Source organism: Anolis sagrei, chromosome 1 (genome assembly GCF_037176765.1).
Source record: "Anolis sagrei isolate rAnoSag1 chromosome 1, rAnoSag1.mat, whole genome shotgun sequence".
Classification (NCBI taxonomy): domain Eukaryota; kingdom Metazoa; phylum Chordata; class Lepidosauria; order Squamata; family Dactyloidae; genus Anolis; species Anolis sagrei.
Genome location: NC_090021.1, coordinates 336,945,835 through 336,971,442, shown reverse-complemented (window position 1 = coordinate 336,971,442; position 25,608 = coordinate 336,945,835). Strand labels below are relative to the sequence as shown.

The window sequence follows — 25,608 nt, the reverse complement described above, 5'->3', positions numbered from 1 at the left end:
GGCTGAGAGGAGACATGTATAAATATATGAGAGGAAGTCATAGGGAGGAGGGAGCAAGCTTGATTTCTGCTGCCCTAGAGACTAGGACGTGGAGCAATGGCTTCAAACTGCAAGAGAGGAGATTCCATCTGAACATGAGGAAGAACTTCCTGACTGTGAGAGCTGTTCAGCAGTGGAACTCTCTGTCCCGGAGTGTGGTGGAGGCTCCTTCTTTGGAAGCTTTTAAACAGAGGCTGGATGGCTATCTGTCAGGGGTGCTTTGAATGCAATTTTCCTGCTTCTTGACAGAATTGGGTTGGACTGGATGGCTCATGAAGTCTCTTCCAACTCTATGATTCTATTTTATTTATTTGTCGTGTCAGGGAAGCCAGTCAATTGTATTACATTTCTAACAGAACAAAACAAACAAACAAACAAACAGACAAAACACAAAATTTGCAAGTTTGGTAGTTGATTAAATGTCCTTTGACCAGTATCAGGCCAGTATCAGGACCTCACTACCTCTGAGGATGCTTGCCATAGATGCAGGCGAAACGTCAGGAGAGAATGCCTCTAGAACATGACCATATAGCCCCAAAAACCCCTACAACAACACATTGGAAGGAACTTCTTGAAAGTCAGAGTGGTTCAGCAGTGGCCTGGATTGCTTAGAGAGATGGAGAGGTCTCCTTTTCTGCAGGTCTCCAAAAAAGATGCAGGAAGGATCCCTGTTGGAGATGCTTTGGCTGGAGATCCTGCCCTGAGCAAGGGGTGGACTAGATGACCTCTAAGGGACCCTTCCATGATTCTCATCATAAAGGACCTTCTGAAGCCCACAAAACTAGATCTGGATTTCTATCTGAAGCTGTTAAAACCTCCCTTGGAAGAACACTGAGCTGCTATTGAGGATTAATACATATTTCTGCTCAACTTATCTGATCCTCTTTTGGTGACTCACTCTTGCCTCCAGGCGATTAGGCAACCAGGAAAGTTATCTCTTTCCTCCCACACCAATAAAATAAAATATCCCGCAAGTGACTTACAGAAGCTTTTATAGCTGAATGTACTCCTATATGTTTTTCTTAAGCACCCAACAAACCTGATATGAAGTAAAGATGCATCTACACTGTAGAATTAATCCAGTTTAACACCACTTTATCTGCCATGGCTCACTGTTTTGGATTCCTGGGAGTTTTAGTTTGGTGAGGCACTCGCACGCTCTTTGGAGAGGAGACTAAAGATTAAAACAACTCTTCAAACCTTACTTACTTACTTAGGCTATCCCTCGTTGGATGAGTAGGATAGTCTTCCATGATCAGTATTCTTATGGATCTATAGGTGGCTTTGGAGCCCTATTCTTGACCTGCATCTTCTCCCACAATGAGGGCATTGGTTTCCAGGTGGAAGGCGGTCTCGTTGGCTTGACGTGCCTTCTTCCTGGCATGTTTCTCTCTTTCACCCTCCATTCATGCCTCTTCAAATTCTGCAGCACTGCTGGTCACAGCTGACTTCCAGCTGGAGCACTCAAGGGCCAGGGCTTCCCAGTTCTCAGTGTCTATGCCAGAGTTTTTAAGGTTGGCTTTGAGTCCATCTTTAAATCTCTTTTCCTGTCCACCAATATTCCATTTTCCATTCTTGAGTTCGGAATAGAGCAACTGCTTTGGGAGATGGTGGTCGGGCATCCGGACAACATGGCCGGTCCAGCGGAGTTGATGGTGGAGGACCATCGACCATGCTTCTTCCAGCACACTGACATTTGTCCGCCTGTCTTCCCAAGAGATCTGCAGGATTTTCCGAAGGCAGTGCTGATGGAATTGTTCCAGGAGTTGCATTTGACATCTGTAGACAGTCCACGTTTCACAGGCATATAGCAGTGTTGGGAGAACAATAGCTTTATAGACAAGCACCTTGGTCTCCCTACGGATGTCCCAGTCCTCAAACACTCTCTTCAAACCATCTGTAATAATAATAATATTTATTTATGCTGATGGAATCGTTCCAGGAGTTGCATGTGACGTCTGTAGACAGTCCACGTTTCGCAGGCATATAGCAGGGTTGGGAGGACAATAGCTTTATAGACAAGCACCTTGGTATCCTTACGGATGTCCCGGTCCTCAAACACTCTCTTCAAACCATCTGTAATAATAATAATAATTATTATTATTATTATTAGTTATTTATTTATTTATACCCTGCCACCATCTCCCCAAAGGGACTCAGGGCGGCTTACATGAGGCTGAGCCCAACAATTACAACAAGCAAATATACAACATAAAAATACAGCAATAAAATATGATGATCTGGCTACCAGTGTTAAAAAACTCTAAAATTACAACAGCACAACAGAGAGGAAACAAACAAGGACATCTAATCACCTCTCAACAAAAGTTTGCTCCAGGCACTGTCAGGCCATTATATGCTAATCAAGGTGGTCAGTTGAAACATTCACACCTAGCTCCAGCAGACAAGAGTCCTTTGTCCCACCCTGGTCTTTCCACAGATATATAAACCCCTTTTCCTAGTTCCAACAGACCTCACTACATCTGAGGATGCTTGCCATAGATGCAGGCGAAACGTCAGGAGAGAATGCCTCTAGGCCATGGCCAGATAGCCCGAAAACACCTACAACAACCTACATTCACACCTAGCTCCAGCAGACAAGAGTCCTTTGTCCCACTCTGGTCATTTCACAGATATATAAACCCCTTTTCCTAGTTCCAACAGACCTCACTACATCTGAGGATGCTTGCCATAGATGCAGGCGAAACGTCAGGAGAGAATGCCTCTAGGCCATGGCCAGATAGCCCGAAAACACCTACAACAACCTACATTCACACCTAGCTCCAGCAGACAAGAGTCCTTTGTCCCACTCTGGTCATTTCACAGATATATAAACCCTTTTTCCTAGTTCCAACAGACCTCACTACCTCTGAGGATGCTTGCCATCGATGCAGGCGAAATGTCAGGAGAGAATGCCTCTAGAACATGGCCATATAGCCCGAAAAATCCTACAACAACCCAATGAAAATAATAATACAAAAGATAATACAAGGTAAACACACAATGCAATATAAAATCACATTAACTGGACACAAATCTGTAATGTTGATTCTGTGTTCATCTACACTGTGGAATTAATGCAGATTGACACCATTTGGTTTAATACTATGGCATCCTGAGAGTTGTAGTTTGGTGAGACACCGGCACTCCTTGGCAGAGAAGGCTAAGAGCTTGCAAACAGTACAGCTCTCCTGATTCCCTGGCATTCGAAGTGGTGTTAAACTGCATTAATTCTACAGTGTAGATGCACCCCAAGTTGCTACCTCTTGCAGTTGCAGAACAGAGAGGTGACTAATGTTTCTCCCTCTAACCTGGCTGCCAGACAAGTTTTGGGAAGTGGCTGGAGGTGACTCAACAGAGATTTGAATTGACATGAATTGACATGCCTGCAATTCAGGTTCTTCCTCTGGAAGGACCCCATTCTTATCCGTGCTATGTATTCTGTTCAGCATGAGTCTCCAAAAGGGACAAAGGTAATTGAAAGCCATGCTGACTGATGAGAGAAACCAGATGTATCATAGTTGCAGGAATTGAAGATGGGCGCATCTCCGCTGCAAAATGAATCCAGTTTGGCACCACTTGAACTCCCTTCGCTGAATGCTATGGATTCCTGGGAGGTGTAGTTTTGCAAGATCTCGAGTTTTCTCTGCTGGTGCCTCACCCAGAGAATGGTAAAGGCCTTGTAAAACTGCAACTCATAGGATCATAGAATCAAAGAGGTGGAAGAGACCTCGTGGGCCATCCAGTCCAACCCCATTCTGCCAAGAAGCAGGAATATTGCATTCAAATCACCCCTGACAGATGGCCATCCAGCCTCTGCTTAAAAGCTTCCAAAGAAGGAGCCTCCACCACACTCCGGGGCAGAGAGTTCCACTGCTGAACGGCTCTCACAGTCAGGAAGTTCTTCCTCATGTTCAGATGGAATCTCCTCTCTTGTAGTTTGAAGCCATAGTTCCGCGTCCTAGTCTCCAGGGAAGCAGAAATGAAGCTTGCTCCCTCCTCCCTGTGGCTTCCTCTCACATATTTATACATGGCTATCATATCTCCTCTCAACCTTCTCTTCTTCAGGCTAAACATGCCCAGCTCCTTAAGCCGCTCCTCATAGGGCTTATTCTCCAGACCCTTGATCGTTTTAGTCGCCCTCCTCTGGACACATTCCAGCTTATCAATATCTCTCTTGCATTGTGGTGCCCAGAATTGGACACAATATTCCAGGTGTGGTCTAACCAAGGCAGAATAGAGCATGGGGAGCATGATTTCCCTAGATCTAGGCACCATGCTCCTATTGATGCAGGCCAAAATCCCATTGGCTTTTTTTTGCCACCACATCACATTGTTGGCTCATGTTTAACTTGTTGTCCACGAGGACTCCCAAGATCTTTTTCACACGTACTGCTCTCGAGCCAGGCATTGTCCCCGAATTTGCATCTTTGCATTTCGTTTTTTCTGCCTAAGTGGAGTATTTTGCATTTGTCCCTGTTGAACCGTTTGATGAGATAGGATTGTTGTTATTGTTGCTGTGTGCTTTCGAGTCATTCCAGACTTAGGTTGACCCTGAGCGAGGGCCGGGTAAATGACCTTGGAGGGCTGTATCCGGCCCCCAGGCATTAGTTTGAGGACCCCTGATCTATACCTTCTATCATCTCTCATCTGTCTGTCTGTTTACCTGGAAGTCCTTCCTAATATTTAGCCAGAATCTTCTTCCTTGTAACTTGAATGCATTGAGCTCTCTGTATCCCAAAAATGATCTCATCCAGGAATCCAGCTTCGACATCCCTGGGAGGTGGAGATCCAACATATTAAAAATTTTTGAATGAAAAGTTCACTGTTGTCAAACCGCTCTTACCCTCAGGAAGTACATATTTCCCCCCAATGTTTATTTGGCAAATCCTTTCTGATCATTTCATCCCAAAGTTCAGGCTAATTTCCCAAACTATCCATTCATTTCTTCATCGCGGAGCTCTTCATTTGCCAAGTTGGCTTGCGATGAACATGAAAGACCATCAGATAAAACTGCAACAATCATAATTGAAAAAGTATGGCAACAACACAATCGACAGATTTTCAAACCGCCGAGTGACGGAATGGTTGTCAGTAACAATAAGCATTAATTCGGGAGACATGACGGAATCGCCGGACAAAAATAAAAAGAGATTTGCTTGGTGCCAATCACGATCTTGTAGCTCTGCAGGGCTGTGACATTTTGAAAACACAAAAATCTTGTTGGATCAGACCGAGGTTGGCACATCTCTGGAGCTGGCCCTTCTTCTATGGTCTTCTCCTGTCTCCTATATATTTTATCATTCATCTATATCAACCATCCATCTATATATATGAGGAGCCTCTTGTGGCGCAGTGGGTTAAACCACTGAGCTGCTGAACTTGCTGACCGAAAAGTCAGCGATTCAGATCTGGAGAGTGGGGTGAGCTCCCACTGTTAGCCCCAGCTTCTGCCAACTTACCAGTTTGTGAGTAGATCAATAGGTACCAGTTTGTGAGTAGATCAATAGATATCACTCACTTCCCGTAGAGATAATACGGGAAGGTAACGGCGCTCCATTCAGTCATGCCGGCCACATGACCTTGGAGGTGTCTATGGACAATGCCGACTCTTTGGCTTAGAAAGAGAGATGAGCACCAACCCCCAGAGTTGGTCACGATTAGACTTAATGTCAAGGGAAAACATTTTCCTTTACCCTATATCTATCTACCTACCTACCTATCTGTGTCTGTCATCTGTATATTCTATTCATCTATCAATCATCTCTCTCTTCTATATATTTATCTTTGTAATATCTATCTATCTATCTATCTATCTATCTATCTATCTATCTATCTACCATTGTCTCTCTTCTATATGCATCGTTTCTATCTAATCTAACTAATCTATAATCTCTCTCTTCTATGTATATCTTATCTAAGCTCTATCTATCATTGTCTCTTCTATATACATCATATCTAATCTTTCTCTGTCTATCTATCTATCTATCCATCTATCTATCATCTATATCTCTATCTTCTATATATATCATATCATATCTATTTAATATCTATCTATCTATCTATCATATATATAGATAACATCTATGTCTCTATCTGTCTGTGTTATCTCTCCTATCTATCTTTCTATCTATTTATCTATCCATCTATCTATCTATCTATCTATCTATCTATCTATCTATCTATCTATCTAATCTGTCTATCTATCATCTGTCTCTCTCTCTCTCACACACACACACACACACACACACACATATATAATCTCAATCATCTCTCTCTTCTATATACATATCTATCTAATCTTTCTCTATCTATCTATCTATCTATCTATCTATTTATCTATCTATCCATCCATCCATCCATCTATCTATCTATCTATCATCTCTATCCTATATATATATATATATATATATATAATCTATTTAATATCTATTTAATATCTATCTCTCATCTGTCACACACACACACATCACATCTATCTGTCTATATCTATCTATCTGTCTGTCTGTCTGTCTCTCTTCTATCTATCTATCTATCTATCTATCTATCTATCTATCTATCTAATATCTGTCTATCATCTGTCTCTCTCTCTCTCTTTCACACACACACACACACATATATCACATCTATCTGTCTCTATCTATCTGTCTGTCTGTCTCTCTTCTATCTATCTATATATCTATCTATCTAATATCTGTCTATCACCTGTCTCTCTCTCTCTCTCTTTCACACACACACACACACATATCACACCTATCTATATCTGTCTGTCTCTCTTCTATCTATCTATCTATCTATCTATCTATCTATCTATCTAATATCTGTCTATCATCTGTCTGTCTCTTTCACACACACACACACACACACTATACACACACACACATACACACACATATATATACACACACACGTGTGTGTGTGTGTGTGTGTGTATGTCTAATTTCTATCATCTCTCTCTCTTCTACTCTATATCTATCATCTCTCTCCTAGGTATAGAATATCTAGAATCTTTCTTCTATCATATCTACCATATCTAATCTATCTATCTCTGATTTTATATATATCAATCTAAATGAAATCTCTATCTATCTATCTATCTATCTATCTATCTATCTATCTATCTATCTATTATCTCGCTCTTTCTCTTTCTGCTATAAAATTGCGTGTAACATTATGTAACACAATTTGAAAAAAAATCTGTTCTTGGTTTGAAAGGGTTATTTCCTGTTTAATTGTGCGGTCCTTACTTTGAAAGTACTTTGAAAGTAGTTGTCCTACTCCAGAAACGTTGTTTTTGTGCCACAAACTGTGTTGAATTGGTTTGAGACTCGATGAGATGTTCATTGGAAAACTAGAGCAAAATGTGCTTTGGCAGGATGATGTCCCTCCCTCCTGCAAAAGCAAAGTTTTGGCAGTTTAATTAACTTCTTTCCCATGTTTTTTAATGATAGAACCAATAAGGAAATGACATGGAAAACCCAGGAAATGACATTGAGAACCCAAAAATTGGGTTACATAGTGTATTGGTTTGGGGAACAGAGTTTGAATCCCCACCCAGCTCTGATAACCCATTGGGTGACCCAGGGCGAGTCACCCTCCTTGTGGTTGCTTTGTCATAATCTTGAAGCCACTTGCAGGCACACAACCACAACTTCAACAAACTCAGAAGTGATGGAGAGAGGCGTTTACCATGGAGACAGCTTACATTGTGTGACAAATACATGCAGAGGGAAAGGCAACGGAGTCGGACGCCCGGAGCCAAATCTATGGGTGTGTCAAGCGATGACTCGTATTTGCACAGCGGTTTGGAAGTGAAACTATGGACAATCGCTGCGTGTGTTTCCCCAAAGACGGTGCTATGGTGATCGCTACAGCAAATTAAAATATTGCAAAAAGGGTTTGTTGGTTGTTTGCGTCTTAAGCTCCCTGCACAGAGCCTGAGAGCTTCAGCCAAGGCTGGGCCGTGCATCGATCCCTTTGTACAAAACCAGCTCTGTTTGGTGTTGAGAAACCCGAAATAGGCTCGTTGAGTTCGTTCCAAGATGAGTCAATGCCATGTGTGTACAAAATGCAGAAGGAAATACATGGGATGCGCATTGGGTGTGCTTCCTGCGCATTGCTGATGGAGCGAGGTTGCATTTCTTTAGAATCCTAGAAGAGACCACAAAGGTCATCTAGTCCAACCCTCTGCCACCTTGGATTCTTCTTTGACCCAACCCTGCTATATACCCGCGAGACATGGACAGTCTACAGATGTCACACGCAACTCCTGGAACGATTCCATCAGCTCTGCCTCCGGAAAATCCTGCAAATCTCTTGGGAAGACAAGCGGACAAATGTCAGCATGCTGGAAGAAGCAAAGACCACCAGCATTGAAGTGATGGTCCTCCGCCATCAACTCCATGTTGTCTGGATGCCTGACCACTGTCTCCCAAAGCATTGGGAAGACAAGTGGGCAAATGTCAGCGTGCTGGAAGAAGCAAAGACCACCAGCATTGAAGCGATGGTCCTCCGCCATCAACTCCATGTTGTCTGGATACCCGACCACTGTCTCCCAAAGCATTGGGAAGACAAGTGGGCAAATGTCAGCGTGCTGGAAGAAGCAAAGACCACCAGCATTGAAGCGATGGTCCTCCGCCATCAACTCCATGTTGTCTGGATGACCAACCACTGTCTCCCAAAGCATTGGGAAGACAAGTGAGCAAATGTCAGCATACTGGAAGAAGCAAAGACCACCAGCATTGAAGCGATGGTCCTCCGCCATCAACTCCATGTTGTCTGGATGCCCGACCACTGTCTCCCAAAGCATTGGGAAGACAAGTGGGCAAATGTCAGCGTGCTGGAAGAAGCAAAGACCACCAGCATTGAAGCGATGGTCCTCCGCCATCAACTCCATGTTGTCTGGATACCCGACCACTGTCTCCCAAAGCATTGGGAAGACAAGTGGGCAAATGTCAGCGTGCTGGAAGAAGCAAAGACCACCAGCATTGAAGCGATGGTCCTCCGCCATCAACTCCATGTTGTCTGGATGCCCGACCACTGTCTCCCAAAGCATTGGGAAGACAAGTGGGCAAATGTCAGCGTACTGGAAGAAGCAAAGACCACCAGCATTGAAGCGATGGTCCTCCACCATCAACTCCGCTGGACTGGCCATATTGTCCGGATGCCCGACCACCGTCTCTCAAAGCAGTTGCTCTACTCCGAACTCAAGAACGGAAAACGGAATGTTGGTGGACAGGAAAAGAGATTTAAAGACGGGCTCAAAACCAACCTTCAAAACTCTGGCATTGACACTGAGAACTGGGAAGCCCTGGCCCTTGAGCGCTCCAGCTGGAGGTCAGCTGTGACCAGCAGTGCTGTAGAATTTAAAGAGGCGCGAATGGAGGGTGAAAGAGAGAAACATGCCAAGAGGAAGGCATGTCAAGCCAACCCCAACCGAGACCGCTTTCCACCTGGAAACCAATGCCCTCACTGCGGGAGAAGATGCAGATCAAGAATAGGGCTCCACAGCCACCTACAGTCCCACTGCCAGGATACCACATTAGAGGACTATCATCCTCGGACTGCGAGGGATCGCCTAAGTAAGATTGTCTTTCCTCCATCCAACACTTCCCACTTGTGGTGGGCTCACAACTCCAGGTATTCCTGGAAGACACGGATTTTCTGGATCTGGCACAGTCTGGCTTTAGGCCGGGACATGGAACCGAGACAACCTTGGTCGCCTTAGTGGATGATCTACGCCGGAAGCTAGACAAGGGGGAATGTGTCCCTGTTGGTTCTGCTGGATGCCTTGTGGGAATGGGCCTTGGAGGTACTGTTTTGCAGTGGCTCCGATCCTTCCCAGAGGGCCATTCCCAGAAAGTGTTACTGGGAGACACCTGTTCAATCCCACAACCATTGTCTTGTGGGGTTCCTCAGGGTTCAATGCTGTCTCCCATGGTGTTGAACATCTACATGAAGCCGCTGGGAGAGATCATCCGGAGTTTTGGGGTGCGGTGTCACCTGTACGCAGATGATGTCCAACTCTGTCACTCCTTCCCACCTTCTACTAAGGAGGCTGTTCAAGTCCCGAACTGGTGCTTGGCCTCTGTAATGGACTGGATGAGAGTGAACAAATTGAAACTAAACCCAGACAAGACAGAGGTCCTCCTGGTCAGTCGCAAGGCCGAGCAGGGCATAGGGTTACGGCCTGTGCTGGACGGGGTCACATTCCCCCTGAAAGCGCAGGTTCGCAACTTGGGGATGATCCTGGATTCATCGCTGAGCTTGGAGCCCCAGGTCTTGGTAGTGACCAGGGTAGCATTTGCACAGTTAAAACTCGTGCGCCGGCTGCGCTCGTACCTTGGAAAATCTGACTTGGCCACGGTAGTCCACGCTCTGGTTACATCCCGTATAGACTACTGCAACGCGCTCTACCTGGGTTTGCCTTTGAAGACTGTTCGGAAGCTGCAAATGGTCCAACGGTCGGCAGCCAGGTTGCTAACAGGAGTGGTTCTCAGGGAGCACAAAACTCTTCTGTTGCACCAGCTTCACTGGCTGCCAGTTTGCTTCTGGGCAGAATTCAAAGTGCTGACTTTAGCCTATAAAGCCCTAAACGGTTCTGGTCTATCCGAACGTATTTCTTCTTATGAACTATCTAGGACACTAAGATCTTCTGGGGAGGCCCTGCTCTCGGTCCCGCCTTCCTCACAGATGTGTTTGGCAGGGACGAGAGACAGGGCCTTCTCAGTGGTGGCCCCTCGGCTATGGAATGCCCTTCCCAAGGATATAAGAGCAGCCCCTTCCCTCCTGATTTTTTGAAGAAAGGTTAAAACCTGGCTTTTTTTAGCAGACTTTTGCTAATTTTGCAAAATCGTGGAACAAGCTGACGATGCAATTGAATAACGATTTTAATAAAGAGATGCCCACAATAATGTTTTTATGTATTGTCGAAGGCTTTCGTGACCGGAATCACTGGGTTGTTGTAGGTTTTTTTGGGCTATATGGCCATATTCTAGAGGCATTCTCTCCTGACGTTTCGCCTGCATCTATGGCAAACATCCTCAGGATGCTTGCCATAGATGCAGGCGAAACGTCAGGAGAGAATGCCTCTAGAATATGGCCATATAGCCCAAAAAAACCTACAACAACCCAATGTTTTTATGGCTTTGTACTGTTTTTGTATTTTTAGATGAGTTCTGTGTTGAGCACGGAGGCCAAACACATCTGGAGGCCAGATGTTCCCCCTGTTTTGCCCTCAAGCAAACAAGAGGCATCTGGAGCTTCAGCCTCGCCCTCCATTCCTTGCCACCCTCGAAGTAAGATCGGAGAGAAGAAAAGTTAGGGATTTTCCATATAATCGTCGGCGTAAAAGTTCCAGGACTTCTGAGCAAACTGTTTTTGTTGCTTTAACTTTTCTGATCTCAAGATACACCTGAAGACAAGCCAAACATCTGCCAGTATATATGGAAATGGAACGTTTACATATTGTTCTATATGACAGCGTAATAGTCGTAACCTGCAAATTAGTTCAGACTCAGTGTAGGTTTCATATCATGTTCTTCTCACTGCTCAATTCCTAGTAATGTGTTGTTGTAAGGCTTTCCTGGCCGGAATCACTGGGTTAATGTGAGTTTTCCGGGCTGTCTGTTCATCTTCCAGCAGCATTCTCTCCTGATGTTTCGCCCACATCTATGACAGGCATCCTCAGAGGTTGTGAGGTCTGTTGGAAACTAGGCAAGTGAGGATTATATATCTCTGGAATGATGTCCAGGGTGGGAGAAAGAACTCTTGTCTGTTGGAGGCAGGTGTGAATGTTGCATTTGGCCACTTTGATTAGCATTGGATAGCCTTGCAGCTACAGAGTCTGGCTGCTTCCTGAACATTCCCCTTTATTTCTTCTAAGTAGTAAAGGTAAAGGTTTCCCCTTGACATTACGTTTAATTGTGTCTGACTCTGAAGGGCAGTGCTCATCTCCATTTATAAGCCGAAGAGCCGGCGTTGTCCGTGGATACCTCCAAGGTCATGTGACCGACATAACTGCATGGAGCACCATTACCTTCCTGCCAGAGTGGTACCTATTGATCTACTCACATTTGCATATATCTGTGGAATGTCCAGGGTGGGAGAAAGAACTTTTGGCTGTTTGAGACAAGTGTTAATTCCAGACAGGAAACAATCAGGACCAACTAACACCTCCCAACAAAGGATCCCCCCCCCCCCCCCCCAGGCAATAAGCAGCCAGGCTTTGAAGCTGCAAGATTATTCAATGCTAATCAAGCTGGCCAATTACAACATCCACACTTGCCTCAAGCATGCAAGAGTTCTTTCTCCCACCAAGGACAGATATATGAACCTCACTTGCCTAGTTTCCAACAGACCTCAGAACCTCTGAGGATGCCTGCCATAGATGTGGGCGAAACGTCAGGAGAGAATGCTTCTGGAACATGGCCAGACAGCCCGGAAAACTCACACCAACTCATAGAATCGTAGAATCCTAGACTTGGAAGAGACCTCGTGGGCCATCCAGTCCAACCCCATTCTGCCAAGAAGCAGGAAAATTGCATCCAAACACCCCCAACAGATGGCCATCCAGCCTCTGCTTAAAAGCCTCCAAAGAAGGAGCCTCCGCCACACTCCGGGGCAGAGAGTTCCACTGCTGAACAGCCTCTCACAGCCTCTCACAGTCTCCAATTCCTAGTATATTCCAATTGATATTTATTATTTGATGTTAATTATTATTGTGCCTTTCTCACAATATAGGGTGGCTTTATGTGTTAAATGCCGCACTGACTCTCTTGTTTGCTTTGAGGTGGGGCTGGTGACATTTAAGGATATGTCGTGCTCTATTAATCCCTTCCGTTTTTCCTTTTCTTCCCCCAGGAAACATGTCTGACGGATTTTCGGTAAGTATTTCTTAAGGAGGTATTCTTTTAAGGCATTATTTTGAGATTCTCCCGTTTGGTTTTGTCTCCTGCAGGCAGGTGGAGACTCTTTTTACTTTGGGTATTGACTACTTTACTGAGAAAATAATCTTTAATAAAGTTTTGTATTTATATTCTGCCCTTCTTGCCTCACAGGGGACTCAGGGCGGATTAATGCACATATACATGGCCAACATTCGATGCCATTAGACATATAACATATATAGACAGGCACAGAGGCAATTTAACATTCCAGCGTTTCTGGCTTCATGAGGGTATGCTCGATTCTGGCCACAGGGGGAGCTCCCGCTTCACCGTCCACTTGTGATACCGAGTCCTTGATTGAGTACTTCCTCATTCTTCTGCATTCCGCTGGAAGGTTTTATGGTGTCATAAATTAGTTAAATTAGCGTCCCCGCATAAAGCGGTACCTAAATTTCCTACTTGACAAATGCAACTATCTTTTGAACTACGTAGGTCAACAGCAAGCTAGACTATTAATGGTCGGGAGCTCACTCCGACCCGGGCTGGCTTCGAACTCATGACCTCTTGGTCAGTAGTGATTTAATGCAGGTGGCTACTAACTAGCTGCACCAAAGCACAGTTCCTACAGTGTGTATAGAATCCTAGAGTTGGAAAAGGCCAAAAAAGCCATGCAATCCAATCCCTCTGCCTTGCAAATGCTTTTGCTTGCTGACTGATGCTGTTTTGCTTCTTCCACAGCTCACCGATGCCCTTTCAGGGTCCAACAACCCCAACCCCAACCCGAATGCGCAGCCTTCTCCTTGGGGAGGTCAGTCGGGGGGATACCCAGGAGGGTATCCAGGAGCACCGGGCGCATACCCAGGAGCACCCGGCGCATACCCAGGAGCACCCGGAGCATACCCAGGAGCACCCGGCGCATATCCAGGAGCACCTGGCGCATATCCAGGAGCACCGGGCGCATACCCTGGAGGCCCCTCCGGCCCTGGTGCATACCCCGGTGGTCCCCCTGCTCCAGGTGGATATCCCAGCGCACCAGGAGTTGTCTCACCCGGAGCATCAGGAATGTATCCCTCTCCTGGGCAGCCACCAAGCGGTTCTGGCGCACAGCCAACTGCCCCACAGACTGGACCGGGATATGGGGCTCCTGGAGGCACTTCTGCTCCATTGGTAAGGGATATGTTTGCATGTGTTTGTGATCAAGCAAAAGGATGTTTTGGGGAATTACGATCTCTGGAAAAGCGTAATAACCTTGTTAGAAGTCATAACCTTTTGGAAAAATTGTGCCATAACCTTTTGGGAAATGGAAATCTCCATAACCTTTTGGAAAATGGCATTCACCACCATTTTGGGAAAATCAGGAATCTCTCTGAGAAGAGTTAATAATTCGCTTCTGCTACTGTTATGAATCATCATGTAAATATCAGATATGCAGGATGCATTTTCATTCACTGGACCAAATTTGACACAAATACCCCATACGCCCAAATGTGAACACTGTTGGAGTTTGGGGGAAAGAGACCTTGACATTTAGGAGTTGTAGTTGCTGGGATTTATAGTTCGCCTATAATCAAACAGCATTCCAAACCCCACCAACTATAGAATTACTCTGCCCAAGAGCGAATAATGCGTGCAGATCCCGGTAAGATGGCCTTTTGAAGTTGACAGATCATAATTTTGTCAGCTTCAGTTGTGTTTAAGTGCAGGCCAAGGTCTTTAGGCACTGCACCCAGTGTGCCGATCACCACTGGGACCATCTTTACTGGCTTGTGCCAGAGTCTTTGCAGTTCGATCTTTAAATCCTCATATCGTGCCAGCTTTTCTAGTTGTTTCTCTTCAATCCTGCTGTCACCTGAGATTGCAACATCAACAATCCACACTTTGTTTTTTAACACGATCATGAGGTCAGGAGTATCCTTCTCCAAAACTCTGTCTGAATTCAGAAGTCCCAGAGTAGTTTGACGTGTTCATTTTCTGTAACTTTTTCTGGCTTGTGGTCCCACCAGTTCTTTGTTGCAGGCAGATGGTGTTTGTGGCACAAGTTCCAATGAATCATCTGAGCAGCGGTGTTATGCCTCTGCTTGTAGTCTGTCTGCGCAATCTTCTTGCAGCAGCTCAGGATGTGATCTATTGTTTCATCTGCTTCCTTGCAGAGTCTACATTTGGGATCTGTCGTTGCCTTTTCAATTCTGGCTTTGATGGCATTTGTGGTTGTTGTTGTTGTTATGTTTACTTAAACCCTGCTTTTTGTGCTCTTTTTCAGAAGGTTCCTTGCGACATCCCTCTTCAGTCTGGGCTCATGCCTCGCTTGTTAATCACCATCGTTGGAACAGTGAATCAGAGACCAAACAAGTAAAGGATGGAAGAAGAGATTGTGGGGAAGGGGCCGGGGGTGGGTGGGGGTGGGGGTGGGGGCGACTACGACTGGATCTGAAGTTTTCTTATTTCATCTATATATTTATTTATTCATGCATTCATTTCGCAAATGGATAAATAGGTCCCTCTTCTTTGTCCCTATTCAGGATGGGTAACAATCTCAGAAACGTGGGAAAGAGGATTGAGTTGAATCAAAACTTATTTCCAGTTGGATTTTGGTGTAGACTCTAGTTTTTGGAGGGAGCCCCCAGTGGCACAGCGGGTTAAACCGCTGAGCTGATGAATTTGCTGACCGAAAGGTCACAGGTTCGAATCCAGGGAGTGGGGTGAGCTCCTACAGTTAGCCCCAGCTTTTGCCAACCTAGCAGTTCAAAAACATGCAAATGTGAGTAGATAAGTAGGTATCACTCTGTTGGGAAGGTAATGGCGCTCCATGCAGTCATGCTGGCTACATGACCTTGGAGGTGTCTACGGACAATGCCGGCTCCCAGCTTCTGCCAACCTAGCAGTTCAAAAACATGGCGGGAAGGTAATGGTGTTCCATGCAGTCATGCTGGCTACATGACCTTGGAGGTGTCTACGGACAACGCCGACTCTTTGGCTTAGAAATGGAGAGGAGCACCAACCCCCATAGTTGGACACAACTGGACTTAATGTCCGGGGAAAACCTTTACCTTTACCTAGGTTTTGGTGCCCACGCTAGAAGATTTCTAGCTGAACTTGCAGTCACTACAGTCTGGGATTGAGGGCACAGTGAAAGTGCATAATAAAATATACAGTTATTGCATTTTTTTTAAATCTGGAAGAATATCTTTATTAGATGTATTGTTGAAGACTTTCATTGAATTTTTGCTACTGTAAACCTCTTTGAGTCACCTGAGAGCTGAGAAAAGTGGTATATAAATAGAGTAAATAATAATAATAATAATAATAATAATAATAATAATAATAATAGCCAGAATCATTGGGTTGTTGTGAGTTTTCCAGGATGTACAGCCATGTCCCAGAAGCATTCTCTCCTGATGTTTCGCCTGCATCTATAGCAAGCATCCTCAGAGGTTGTGAGGTCTGTTGGAAACTAGGAAAACGGGTTTATATATCTGTGGAATTCCCAGGGTATTTATTAAAATTTCTATGTCTCCCAGCCTGACTCTATGATTAACTTCTGCTGGAAGTTGCACTGGAGGGTCTAGATATTACTGAAGACCGTACAAAACTGCAACTCCGATAATTCCATAGCATTGAGCTGTTGCAATTGAAGTGGTGTCAAATTGCATTAATTCTACAGTGGAGATGTGCCCTAAGTCTGGAAGAATTAAAACACAATTGTCCAGAAATAATAATGTCTTCATATGCTTTTGTAAAACCTCCCTCATGAGTTTTCGTTCTACCAATGATGGTGACGTCACAATTTGCCGGGCTTTAGCACAGCTGGTAAATCACAAGCAGTGATAAGATCTACCAACCAAAAGGTTGCCAGTTCAAAACCCCAGATCAGTATGAGCTCCCGACTGTCAGCCCAGCTTACTGTTTACCTAAGCCAGTGGTTCTCAACCTGTGGGTCCCCAGGTGTTTTGGACTACAACTCTTAGGAATCCCAGCCAGTTTATCAGCTGTTATGATTGCTGGGAGTTGAAGGCCAAAACATCTGGGGACCCACAGGTTGAGAACCACGGACCTAAGTAGTTTGAAAACAGCTTGAGCTGTAAGTAGAGAAATTAGGTACCACTAAACCAAGCAGGGAAGATATTTTACGAAACCATAAAAGAAAAAGATCAGAAAATGCCCAATGATTAAAAGGAGGATGGAAGTCCTGATGACTCTTCGTCATAGAGCAGTGTTTCTCAACCTTCCTAATGCTGCGACCCCTTAATGCAGTTCCTCATGTTGTGGTGACCCCCAACCATAACATTATATTCGTTGCTATTTCATATCTTTAATTTTGCTACTGTTATGAATCATAATGGAAATATCTGATATGCAGAATGTATTTTCATTCACTGGACCAAATTTGGCACAAATACCCAATGTGCCCAAATGTGAACTCTGGTGGAGTTTAGGGAAAATAGACCTTGACATTTGGGAGTTGTAGTTGCTGGGATTTATAGTTCACCTACAATCAAATAACTTTCTGAACTCCACCAACAATGGAATTGGACCAAACATGGCACATAGAACTCCCATAACTAACAGAAAATACTGGGTTTGGTGGGCATTGACCTTGAGTTTGGGAGTTGTAGTTCACCTACATCCAGAGAGCACTGTGGGCTCAAACAATGATGGATCTGGACCAAACTTGGCACAATTACTCAATATGCCCAAATGTGAACACTGGTGGAGTTTGGGGAAAATAGACTTTGACATTTGGGAGTTGTAGTTGCTGGGATGTATAGTTCACCTACAATCAAAGAGCATTCTGAACCCAACCAATGATAGAATTTTGTCAAACTCCCACATAGAACCCCCATGACCAACAGAAAATACTTTGGCGACCCTTCTGACACCCCCTCATGACCCCCACAGGGGTCCCGACCCACAGGTTGAGAAACGCTGTCATAGAGAATAGAGCAACAGCACCCTCCTGTGGTTGGATGCGAGCACAACCTCCTAGATGCCAAAAAAAAAATCAATGTCAACACAGCATACCTCCTTTCTCTTCTGTCGGTCCTGTCTATCCAAAATGGCATTGAATGTTTGCCGTGTATGTGTACTACGATCCGCTCTGAGTCCCTCTGGGAAGATAGGGCGAAATATAAATAAATTGTTGTTGTTGTTATTATTATTATTATTATTAAAATATTCTTAACGTTAATAATAATAATAACCCCAATATTTTAAATGATCTAATTATTAAAGCTTAATATTGCAACATTCCTTGGAAACATCCAGGTGGCTACAAGTTGTGTCTTCTTGCTTCTTGCAGGATTCAGGTGGATTTGAAGAAAGGAAATGACATCGCCTTCCATTTCAATCCCCGGTTCAATGAGAACAACCGGAAAGTGATTGTCTGCAACACGATGATGAACAACAGTTGGGGAAAGGAAGACCGGACAGCTCCAAGGTTCCCTTTTGAGGCCGGCAAGCCATTCAAGGTAAGAGGGGAGCCTTTTCCCTTTTAGGTCCCTGTGGGTTTGTTTCATTTGTATTCTGCTTTTCTCCCAGTCCAAAGTCCTCGTGGACGACAAGTTAAACCTGAGCCAACAATGTGATGTGGCGGCAAAAAGGCTCTGGTTTATGCCAGAGCTTTTGCAGGTCGATTTTGAGGTCTTGATAGTGGCTGAGTTTTTCCTGTTGCTTTTCCTCAATGTAACTGTCACCTGGTGTGGCGATATCAATAATCCAAACTTTTTTCTTTTCCACAATCGTGATGTCTCGTGTATTGTGTTCCAAAACTTTGTCAGTCTGGATTCAAAAGCCCCACAGTATTTTTGCATGTTCATTTTCCACGACCTTTGTGGGTTTATGATCCATTATTATTATTATTATTATTATTATTATTCCGCCTTGGTCAAGCTACACCTGGATCATAGAATCCTAGAGTTGGAAGAGACCTCATGGGCCATCCAGTCCAATCCTATTCTGCCAAGAAGCAGGAACATTGCATTCAAATCACCCCTGACAGATGGCCATCCAGCCTCTGTTTAAAAGCCTCCAAAGATGGAGCCCCCACCACACTCTGGGGCAGAGAGTTCCACTGCTGAACGGCTCTCACAGTCAGGAAGTTCCTCCTCATGTTCAGATGGAATCTGCTCTCCTGTAGTTTGAAGCCATTGTTTCGTGTCCTAGTCTCCAGGGAAGCAGAAAACAAGCTTGCTCCCTCCTCCTCCCTGTGGCTTCCTCTCACGTATTTACACATGGCTATCATGTCTCCTCTCATCCTTCTCTTCTTCAGGCTAAACATGCCCAGCTCCTTAAGCCGCTCCTCATAGGGCTTGTTCTCCAGACCCTTGATCATTTGAGTCACCCTCCTCTGGACACATTCCAGTTTGTCAACATCTCTCTTCAATTGTGGTGCCCAGAATTGGACACAATATTCCAGGTGTGGTCTAACCAAAGCAGAATAGAGGGGTAGCATTACTTCCCTAGATCTAGACACTAGGCTCCTCTTGATGCAGGCCAAAATCCCATTGGCTTTTTTTGCCGCCACATCACATTGTTGGCTCATGTTTAACTTGTTGTCCACGAGGACTCCAAGATCTTTTTCACACGTACTGCTCTCGAGCCAGGCATTCTCCCCCATTCTGTCTCTTTGCATTTTGTTTTTCCTGCCAAAGTGGAGTATCTTGCATTTGTCCCTGTTGAACTTCATTTTGTTAGTTTTGGCCCATCATCTCTCTAATCTGTCAAGATCGTTTTGAATCCTGCTCCTGTCCTCTGGAGTCTTGGCTATCCCTCCCAATTTGGAATCACACTGTCCAATTCTTGGCACGGCAATTGAAGGGAGATGTTGACTATAAGCTGGAATGTGTCCAGAGGGCAACTAAAATGATTAAGGGTCTGGAGAGCAAGCCCTATGAGGAGTGGCTTAAAGAGCTGGGACTGTTTAGCCTTCAGAAGAGAAGGCTGAGAGGAGATATGATGAGGGCCATGGATAAATATGTGAGGGGGAGTCATAGGGACGAGGGAGCAAGCTTGTTTTGCTTTTAAACAAAGGCTGGATGGCCATCTGTCAGGGGTGCTTTGAATGTGATTTTCCTGCTTCTTGGCAGAATGGGGATGGACTGGATGGCCCATGAGGTCTCTTCCAATTTTAGGATTCTATGATTCTATGACAGACGCAACTGTCTTTCGGGCTGCAAAGGTCGACAACAAACTACACAATTTTGGTTGGGAGCTCACTCCGACACGGGTCCATGAGGTCTCTTCCAATTCTATGATTCTAGGATCGAGGAACAATCAGTTGAAATAATGTTATGATAAAATTTCAAAACAATTGCAATCATAGAATGATAAACTGGGTTGTTGTGGATTTTTTGGGCTATATGGCCATGTTCTAGAAGCATTCTCTCCTGACGTTTTGCCTGCATCTATGGCAAGCATCCTCTGAGGATGCTTGCCATAGATGCAGGCGAAACATCAGGAGAGAATGCTTCTAGAACATGGCCATTGAGCCGGAAAAATCCACAACAATCTAGTGATTCCAGCCATGAAAGCCTTCGACAATACATAGAATGACAAAGTTGGAAGACACCACAAGGTCCATTCCACCCATGCGGAAAGGGGCAATCTAAACCTTTTCACTCTTTTTGCAGCTCCAGATCTTGTGCGAAGCGGATAATTTGAAGATCGCCGTCAACGACGCGCACTTGCTGCAGTACAACCACCGTATCAAAGAGCTGAACCAGATCACCAAGCTGTGCATTGGTGGAGACGTCACCCTCACCAGCGTCACCCCAGCCATGATCTAACCCGACCTTGGAGTCGCAGAAGCCGAGCGCTCCAGGATTCGAATCCTGTTGGAGACTTCCAACTTGAGGAGATGCGTTGAATTCAGTTGTTTGATGCAGATCAACACATAGCCACATCCAATTGGGTCCATGCCTTTACTCCAACAGCATTTTCTCCTGAGTGGGAACAGCTGCTTTTTAATAAAAATATATATGAAAAATATTTGGAGTTAACTTTGCAAGTCAAATTAAAAATAAACTGTAGGACCTGCTTAACAAAAGCTGGATGTCATTTTTTATATTATATGCAACAAAATCGCCCCTTTTAATTATTTTATTTATTTATTTACAGTATTAGGGCCGATTACAATGTACATGTACATGGCAAACATTCAGTGCCATAGACACACAACATATATAGACAGACACTCAGAGGCTATTTAACGTTCCAGCTTCTGGTCACCAGGGGAGCTGTTGCTTCCTCATTCTTTGCATACTTCCTGGAGATTTTTATGGCCTTGTAAATCAGTTAAATTAGCCTCCCCACAAAGTGGTACCTTGTGGACAACAAGTTAAAAACATGAGCCAACAATGTGATGTGGTGGCAAAAAAAGCCAATGGGATTTTGGCCTGCATCAATAGGAGCATAGTGTCCAGATCGAGGGAAGTCATGCTCTTCCTCTATTCCGCTTTGGTTAGACCACACCTGGAATATTGTGTCCAATTCTAGGCACCACAATTAAAGAGATATTGACAAGCTGGAATGTGTCCAGAGGAGGGTGACTAAAATGATCAAGGGTCTGGAGAACAAGCTCTATGAGGAGCGGCTTAAGGAGCTGGGCATGTTTAGCCTGAAGAAGAGAAGGCTGAGAAAAAATATGATAGCCATGTATAAATATGTGAGAGGAAGTCACAGGGAGGAGGGAGCAAGCTTGTTTTCTGCTTCCCTGGACGCGGAACAATGGCTTCAAACTACAAGAGAGGAGATTCCATCTGAACATAAGGAAGAACTTCCTGACTGTGAGAGCTGTTCAGCAGTGGAACTCTCTGCCCCGGAGTGTGGTGGAGGCTCCTTCTTTGGAAGCTTTTAAACAGAGGCTGGATGGCCATCTGTCAGGGGTGCCTTGAATGCAATATTCCTGCTTCTTGGCAGGGGGTTGGACTGGATGGCCCATGAAGTCTCTTCCAACTCTAGGATTGTATGATTCTATGAGAGATGCAACTGTCTTTCGGGCTGCAAAGGTCGACAACAAACTACACAATTTTGGTTGGGCGCTCACTCCAACCTGGGCTGGCTTCGAACTGATGACCTTTCGGTCAGTAGTGATCTTACTGCCGCTGACTCCCAGCCAGCTGCACCACATAATCCTGTATTGGATTATGGTGAATTTGAATGCAGCAAAGAGACTCGAGAATGGCTGTTTCTGGACAATCATTTCTCCTTTGGGTTGCTGTGAGTTTTCCGGGCTGTATGAACATGTTCCAGACGTTTTGCCCACATCTATGGCAGGCATCCTCAGAGGTTGTGGGTGTTACAACTCAGAGTAGGCTGCACCTTGCTCCCAAACACCACCACACAAGAGCTGTAGATTTTGTAGTTTATTGAGGAAAAATCCAAGTCAAAACAGAATAAGCTATGCAGAGTTCCAAAGACAAAGGTTAAATGCAAAACACAGTTTCAATGGTTCTCAGGTAAGAACATAATCCTTTAAGCAATGGTCAAATCAGAGTCCATGGTAAAAACAGTGAAACACAAGTCCCAAGAATCACGAAGCCTAAAGCATGCTGCTGTAAAGCCAAGATTATTCCATAGAAGCTTTCATGCCAAAAGCCACGTTGAACTGACACCTTCCCTGTTAACCAGATGCCTAAATACTCTTTGCCAATGAAAACATTACGCTCTTGCCAACATGAAAGCATTACGGTGACCTTTCACCAACCTAGCTTCTTTCTTGCTAGCTATCCATGAACTCCTCCTGACCCACCAATTTAAGCATTCCTAGGTAAAGGTTGTCCCCTGACATTAAGTCCAGTGGTGTCTGACTCTGGGGTGTGGTGCTCATCTCCATTTCTAAGCCGAAGAGCCGGCGCTGTCCGTAGACACCTCCAAGGTCTGTGGCCGGCATGACTGCATGGAGCCCCGTTACCTTCCCGTCGGAGCGGTACCTATTGATCTACTCACATTTGCATGTTTTCGAACTGCTAGGTTGGCAGAAGCTAGGGCTGACTGCGGAAGCTCACGCCGCTCCCTGGAATCGAACCTGCGACCTTTCAATCAACAAGCTCAGCAGCTCAGTGCTTTAACCCACTGCGCCACCGGGGGCTCCTAAGCATTCCTACCTGCTCATTAAATGACTATCACAGCTCTCTTCTCTATCAGTGTGAGACGGCTGAGAAAGAGAAGGCCTCTGCACCTGGTTGTTATCTAACTCGCTGGCATTCTTTTCCCATGAGAACTGACTTGTCGACTCCTCCGGTGCACTGTTTGCAAGAGGCACAGAGAAGTGGGGTCTGCTGGAAACTAGGCAAGTGAGGTTTATATACCTGTGGAAGAAAGAACTCTTGTCTGCTCGAGTCATGCGTGGATGTTACAGCTGGCCACCTTGATTAGCATGGAATAGCCTTGCAGCTTCAAAGTCTGGCTGCTTCCTCTATTTCTCCTTATTTCTTCAAATTAGTAAAGGTAAAGGTTTCCCCTGACTCTGGGGGGTAGTGCTCACCTCAATTTTTAAGCTGAAGAGCCAGCATTGTCAGTAGACACCTCCAAGGTCATGTGGCTGGCATGACTGCATGGAGCCGTTACCTTCTTGCCGGAGTGGTACCTATTGATCTACTCACATTTGCATGTTTTTGAACTACTAAGATGGTGGAAGCTGGGCCTAACAGTGGGAGCTCACCCCGCTCCCTGGATTCAAATTGCCAATTTCTTAAAAATCATACAATATTAAATAGGGGAAGCACCATACACAAACTCTCACCATGGAGTGCCAGAACTGCGCTAACCCAATGTGACTTGATCACGTCCAAAAGGGCAGTCAGATGGACAGGAGTGATCAGTCCTGCCATAAAGGTTAATTTGGAAAGACCCTCATTTAGTGTATTGTCGAAGGCTTTCATGGCCGGAATCACTGGGTTGTTGTAGGATTTTTGGGCTGTATGGCCATGGTCTAGAGGCATTCTCTCCTGACATTTCGCCTGCATCTATGGCAAGCATCTGAGGATGCTTGCCATAGATGCAGGTGAAATGTCAGGAGATAATGCCTCTAGACTATGGCCATACAGCCCAAAAAAACCTACAACAACCCTCATTTAGATTAGGCACTTGTTTACAGCACTCCTTTGTTTTTGTACATTGCTGTCCTATCTCTCTTCATCTTTGTCCAACATTACATGTTTATGCCAAAAGAACAAACGGCAGTGGCGCAGACTAGACAGAGCATTTTTGGTAAATAGAACTTTATTATTTCCTCTGAATATTGAAGTATAACAACAAACCTATCTATTAACATCAGTGGTATCTTTAAAACCTTGAATAAATTCTATCTCTCACAACCTTAACAAAGACAAGTTGGGATCCTTTATTTGCAGATTTTGAATTTCAAAAATGAAACAGGTCACCTAAGATGCTCACATCCATATTCTTTGTCACATGCCATTGGTCCAAGACCTCTATGAGACAATTATTTTAAAATCCAAACCATCAAAGTCAAAGTTATATAATAAAAACAGAGAAAAACACAAAATATGAAGTCAGTGCCCAGGTGCAGTTGTTCTCAAGTTCTAGTGACTAGTCCATCTCTAGCAAACTCCTCATTTTCCCTCTTCTGGGACTGTTAGGGGAGAGAATGACATCAGGTCATTGCACGCAGCGACTGCCGTCAATTGCTCTGTTTTGTTCCTGAGAGGAGTGAAGAAAAGGCTGTCCTCCAATTCTGGCTGTAAGGGGGAAAAAAGGGGACAAGTGTAAGAGTTGGGACAAAAGGACCACAATTCAGTCTAGGTAAAGGTAAAGGTAGTTCCCTGACATTAAGTCCAGTCATGTCTGACTCTGGGATGTGGTGCTCATCTCCATTTCTAAGCCGAAGAGCCAGCGTTGTCCGTAGACACCTCCAAGGTCATGTGGCCGGCATGACTGCCACAATTGGCACAATTCAGTCTACTGAACATTAAAAGTCTATGGCTCCTAATGGGCCTAGTGGCCACAAAAATCCAAAGCAAAATGTCCAGATCTCCTGAGAGCAGGGCTTTGGAACAGGGCTGGAGTCAGCCCCCCACTTCACTGGGGATGGGGATATAGGACCCACACAAAAGTGCAAAAAAGTGCAAAAGCACAATTTTAAAACCGTAAAACAAACAAACAAAAACAATCCAGATCCAACCCACTACAGCAGTGTTTCTCAACCTTGGGGTTGGGATCCCTGGGGGGGGGGGTCCACGAGGGGGTGTCCGGAAGGTCGCCAAAGACCATCAGAAAACATAGCCTGAAGAAGAGAAGGCTGAGAGGGGATATGATAGCCATGTATAAATATGTGAGAGGAAGCCACAGGGAGGAGGGAGCAAGCTTCCTTTCTGCTTCCCTGGAGACTAGGACGCAATGGAACAATGGCTTCAAACTACAAGAGAGGAGATTCCATCTGAACATGAGGAAGAACTTCCTGACTGTGAGAGCCGTTCAGCAGTGGAACTCTCTGCCCCGGAGTGTGGTGGAGGCTCCTTCTTTGGAAGCTTTTAAACAAAGGCTGGATGGCCATCTGTCGGGGGTGATTTGAATTCAATATTCCTGCTTCTTGGCAGAATGGGGTAGGACTGGATGGCCCATGAGGTCTCTTCCAACTCTTTGGTGGGGTTCAGAATGCTCTTTGATTGTAGGTGAACTATAAATCCCAGCAACTACAACTCCCAAATGACAAAAAAAATCAATC

General features: G+C 44.9%; 2 protein-coding genes across 4 annotated transcripts in view; one reads left to right on the top strand and one right to left on the bottom strand.

Moving 5' to 3' along the window:
* Positions 1–20,967, top strand: part of LGALS3 (galectin 3) — a 28,137-nt gene extending 7,170 nt beyond the window's left edge. Inside the window, exons 2-6 of the mRNA XM_060753464.2 lie at positions 12,901–12,923; positions 13,665–14,093; positions 15,187–15,275; positions 18,223–18,391; positions 20,552–20,967. Of these exons, the coding sequence (XP_060609447.2) occupies positions 12,906–12,923; positions 13,665–14,093; positions 15,187–15,275; positions 18,223–18,391; positions 20,552–20,707 (861 nt within the window). The 5' untranslated portion in view covers positions 12,901–12,905 and the 3' untranslated portion in view covers positions 20,708–20,967. The remainder of the gene's footprint in view (positions 1–12,900; positions 12,924–13,664; positions 14,094–15,186; positions 15,276–18,222; positions 18,392–20,551) is intronic.
* Positions 20,968–24,240: 3,273 nt separating this feature from the next.
* DLGAP5 (DLG associated protein 5) overlaps positions 24,241–25,608 on the bottom strand; it is a 39,582-nt gene continuing 38,214 nt past the window's right edge. For all 3 annotated transcript variants that reach the window (XM_067463095.1, XM_067463096.1, XM_067463097.1), the window contains one exon: positions 24,241–24,622. In XM_067463095.1, the coding sequence (XP_067319196.1) occupies positions 24,497–24,622 (126 nt within the window). In that variant the 3' untranslated portion in view covers positions 24,241–24,496. The remainder of the gene's footprint in view (positions 24,623–25,608) is intronic.